This window comes from Corvus brachyrhynchos, unplaced genomic scaffold, assembly GCF_000691975.1.
Source record: "Corvus brachyrhynchos isolate BGI_N302 unplaced genomic scaffold, ASM69197v1 scaffold346, whole genome shotgun sequence".
Lineage (NCBI taxonomy): Eukaryota > Metazoa > Chordata > Aves > Passeriformes > Corvidae > Corvus > Corvus brachyrhynchos.
The window spans coordinates 3,965,707-3,970,150 of record NW_008238644.1 but is presented as its reverse complement, the minus strand read 5'-3'; the positions used below and the strand labels follow the sequence as shown (position 1 = coordinate 3,970,150).

Genomic DNA, 4,444 nt, shown 5'->3' with positions numbered 1-4,444 from the left:
GCTCTGTCTCCGCGTTCTCCCTGGCCGTGCCGGGCGTGTGGAGACGCAGTGCTGCATTCAGCCGCCTTTTCAGCTGCACACAGTGGCCTTGGATAACGTTTGTTTGAGAAAATTGGTTGAGTCGTGTGATTCCTTTTGTTGTAGTTTTTACTGTTGTTCTTTTAAATGCTCATGGGAGTAGCAGAGCAGCTAATGAGGCGGCGCAGAGACAGTCGCTGGGGAGATGGTCTCGCCTGTGCTTCCCTGCAGCTGCATTCTCCTTTTCAAAGAGGTGCCCAGACCCTTCTGCTCCTCACCAGTTCCCTTCCCCAGGCCTCACTGTTTTCTTCTCCAGCCATGTGCTGCTGCGTGAGGGAGGGGAAAGCCACGAGCACCCATCCAGCTGGGCTCTGGGAATGGGTCACCTGGCTGTGGTGACATCCCATCACCACAGAACGCAGCTCACCCATGGCCAGCGCTGTATCCCTGACCCTGGGCAGACTCACCTGGTGCTCAGAGCTCTCCTGGCTCCCATGGCAGACATGGCATCCTCCTTTAGAGGATTTTGGGTGGTTACCTGGGGATCAGGCTCAGCACAGTGATGTCCTCAAGCCCCAAGCTGTGTGTGCTGGTGTGGAGCTGCCAGGAGCTCCTGTCCTCTTCCAGCCCCACGTGCTGTCCCTCTTGGCTCTGCAGCAGGTGACAAAAGTGGCACTGGGAGCAGGTGGGGGTGTCAGAAATGCAGACAGATAGCATTAGATGGATGATGCATCAAATCCTAAACTGATAAGAGATGGAACAATTAGTGTGTTGTCAAAGGGCCGGGAAGGATCTCTTTTAAAGAGACTAAATAGTCTGGACAGGAACAAGCAATGAGCAGCACAGAAACAACAGCACGTTCACCACTTTGCTTTTCTGGCTGGGCTGTGTGTGCTGCCATCTGTGCTGTGCTCCATGGCCATCCCGTGGTGCTGGGATTGCTCCCCCAAAGCAGGCTCACAGCCCTGCCCAGCAGCCTGGAGCCATGGCTGGCATTGCTCTGGGATGCCAAGGGCAGCTTTGACACGATCTTGCCCTGGGCTGGATCTCCGCATTTTCTGGTTGCCTCGACTCCAAGGAGTCCCTGGGCTGATGGTGGAGATTTGGTTGTACTAGCACAGCTGAGCCTGCCTTAATCCCAGTTTTTAGACTGGCTAAACTTGTTTTCACTCATCTCTGATGTTGTTCAGCTGTGCTACACAGCACGAATAAGCCAGCGCTTGAGTTTGCTGTTAAAGCCCTGCAGAACAGCAGAGAGAGCTCTCTGGCTGTGCCAGGGCTGCTGAGGGTCTCCCCTGACCCTCACGGCAGTGCCATCCCTCAGGGAATGGCCAGAGCCACACCACCAGTAATTCATCCCACACAGATCTCCCATCTAATGAAGTGCAGTGCTGGGGCAGGGATGGGACAGCGACGTGCTGGGAGAGGATGGGGTGATTTACCCTCGTGTGGCATCTCCGTGGATGTCCCCCTGCCTGAGCTGCTGGTGCTGTGGCAGGGACAGGCACTGAGCAGCACCGCTCTGAACGGGAGGACGGGGCCGTTCCTGTCCCAGGAGAGGACTGGGAGTGCTGGGAGCGCTGCAGGGAGAGTGGGGCTGCCCTCCAGGACCCCGAGGGCTCAGTGTGACGGTCAGGGCTGCGTGGTGGGGTGCATTACAGCCTGTCCCTGTGATTCCAGCGCAGCCATGTGATGCCGGAGGAGCGCGGTGGCGATGATATGGAATGTGGGCAGCTGCCTTCGGACACGCTCCGACAGGTGACGGTCCAGCGCCACCCCCTCTACGGATTCGGCTTTGTGGCTGGCAGCGAGAGGCCAGTGGTGGTGCGGTCAGTGGCAGCAGGTAGGGTGTGGGGGTGGTCCTGGACACAGCTGCAGCGTGCCGGGAAATGCAGTGGCACTTCCCCCTGGTGGGACCCCTCCCTGGGCTCCTGTCCTCTCCTGTCCCCTCTGGTGGGCCTGCAGGGTGTCCTCTACAGCCACGTACGTGGGCAAATGCTTTGGGGGTGCTTGGGACCCTCCTGCTTCCCCTCCACCCCACAGCTCCGGGATGCCTGGGTTGGCCCTGACCCTCTCTCCTGGCAGGCGGCCCCTCTGAGGATAAACTCCTGCCAGGAGACCAGATCTTGGCCATCAACGATGAGGATGTGAGTGAAGCCCCCAGAGAGAGAGTCATCGAGCTTGTCAGGTGAGGACAACACTTGTCCCTCATCGCCTCTGGGGAGGGGCTCATGCCAGGCTGCTGTGCCCGTACCAAAGCCTTGGGGTGTCAATGCACACCCATGTCACCAGTGGTCACTGCTGGGGTGGGGAATTCTCAGCCTGAGCAGGGGAAGCGCCTTGGAGCAAGTGCCACAGCCATTCCCAGCTGGCCAAGAAGTGGGAAAGTATCCACAGCCGTGTTGTCAAGCACCCCAAGGAGCCCACAAAGGTCCCGGCCACCACTGGGCTGGGAAGGGTGGGATGTGCTCTCAGTAGCCAGTTGCACGTGTTGAGGTCCATCACCATAAGGTCCCATCCATCTTCATCTCTCCTTTCTGTCACAGGAAGGCCAAGGACTTCATCATCCTCACGGTCCTGCACACCCACCAGGTGAGACTGGCAGGGCTATGGCCAGCTCCAGGGGGGCCAGGACAGGGGTGAAAAGGCCTTTTGGAGACCGAGGCAGGGTCCCTGGAGACCCCAGGAGACCACTCAGGCAGCTCAACTGATTTGTGACCCCTGTCCCACCACCCCAAGGCTCTTCCAAGCTGTCAGCTCTGAGAGCTGCCCCGGCCCCTCGGGGTCAGTGGGCGTGCAGCCATCTCCCTGTCCTTGTCACCAGGAGGGAGGGAGGCAAAATACCCCCAAAGCCATGCGGTTTGCTGAGGGCATCACATGTGTCTGATGGAGTAACCCATCGTGCTAGACGTGGCAGGGAGGGGCAGCTGCTGGCTCGGGAGTCCCTGGGGAGCTGGGAGGGCCGGGCTGCAGGAGGGCTGGAGGTGATGCTGGTGCACTGGGGCTCGGTGCCCGTGGCCCTGGGGCAGAGTGAACTCTCACTCCAGAGGCACCGTTTGTGCTTTGACGAGTCCTTTGATGTCGGGGAAGGAGAGAAGTGTGAGAGCTCCCCTGTGCTCCTCTCCTCTCTGGGAAGGAGATGCCCCCACCCAGCGCTGCCACGCTCCAAAAAAGCTTTTTTCCTCCTGGCCTGGGACGGCCGCTAGCCAGGACAGGCGGCTCAGGTGGTGCTGGCACCCTCAGACACACGCAGCTCTGTGGCACGACTGTCTCCGTGCTGGAGTGTGTGCAGGCACTGCCACCAGAACATCCTGCAGGGATGCCTGGGGTCCTGCCATCTCCCTGTGGCTGCAAACCCACATCCAAGGGGTTCATCTCTCCCATCCAACCGGTGCCAGTGCCTCCAAGCAAGACCTGGCTGACATCTGCTGCAGCTCAGCCTGCACAGCGGTGCCAGGCACAGGTCCTCACTGGGGTGCAGCCTCCCTGTCACACTGATGCTGCTGGTGTGACTTCAGGGGCTGCTGCTCATCATTCTGGCCCTGCCTTCAGCGCTGTGTAACCACAGCCAAGGGGATTTGCTTTCCACCCTCCCCATTTCGTGGTTTGCTGCCCGCTCCCCATCATCACGCTGGCTCCAGAGGGGTTTCCTCTGGGCCCCGTGTCTGGCTTTCCCCACACCACAGCTCTGAGGGCAGGCAGGTGATTTACCCAGTGCTCTCTTTCCAGTCTCCCAAATCTGCTTTCATCAGCGCAGCCAAGAAGGCGAAGCTAAGGTCCAACCCGGCCAAAGTCCGATTTTCAGAGCAGGTGACAGTCGGCGAGACAGACCCAGTAAGTCCTGCCCTGCCTTCCTCCATGCTTCACTCCCCTGATGTGTCCCCAGGGCCATGGGGTGTGAGGTGGTTGGGGCCCACAGGGCTCCTCTTCCCTGCTTTGGGCTCTGCAGGTGAGAGCAGCTGTCTGGCCTGGGGAGCCCCACAGGGCAGATGCCCTTGGGCACAGTCAATGTGTTGGGTCACTGCTGGGGAGACTTTCTGTGATCCTCCCCTGTCCCTCTGATGGAGCCCCAAAAACTGGCCTTAGAAACCTGGTCTCAACTGAGTCCCCCTGGGCACCCAGGGGAGGCATCCAGGCAATGCCAGTGCCTGCCCTAAGGAAGGTCTGTGGCTTCCAGCCCGATGCCAAAGGCTTTGGAGTGCCTGTATGTGGGACAGGGTGACCAGGGCACAGCTGCATGGCTGTGGAAGCTGAAGAGTTCCAGCCCAGTGCTTTTATCTCTTAATTGCAGAAAGGTTTTATTAACAACAAAACAAAATTGAGAAAAAAACCCTGTAAAGCACTTCTAGCACGTTCTATTTTTAAGCAAAATCAATTAGGTAATTATCTGATTGAAATGCTTCTCACTAAATAAAATCAGCCTTCT

The 4,444-nt window shown here is 58.7% G+C and overlaps 1 protein-coding gene across 2 annotated transcripts in view; it reads left to right on the top strand.

Annotated features, from left to right (window-relative positions):
• Positions 1 to 254: 254 nt before the first annotated feature.
• The window catches only part of FRMPD3 (FERM and PDZ domain containing 3), a 31,356-nt gene continuing 27,166 nt past the window's right edge, over positions 255 to 4,444 (top strand). The window contains exons 1-4 of one of the 2 annotated variants that reach the window (XM_008636199.2): positions 255 to 1,861; positions 2,104 to 2,206; positions 2,565 to 2,610; positions 3,748 to 3,852. In XM_008636199.2, the coding sequence (XP_008634421.1) occupies positions 1,711 to 1,861; positions 2,104 to 2,206; positions 2,565 to 2,610; positions 3,748 to 3,852 (405 nt within the window). In that variant the 5' untranslated portion in view covers positions 255 to 1,710. The remainder of the gene's footprint in view (positions 1,862 to 2,103; positions 2,207 to 2,564; positions 2,611 to 3,747; positions 3,853 to 4,444) is intronic. The other variant, XM_017737507.1, reaches the window with a different exon arrangement.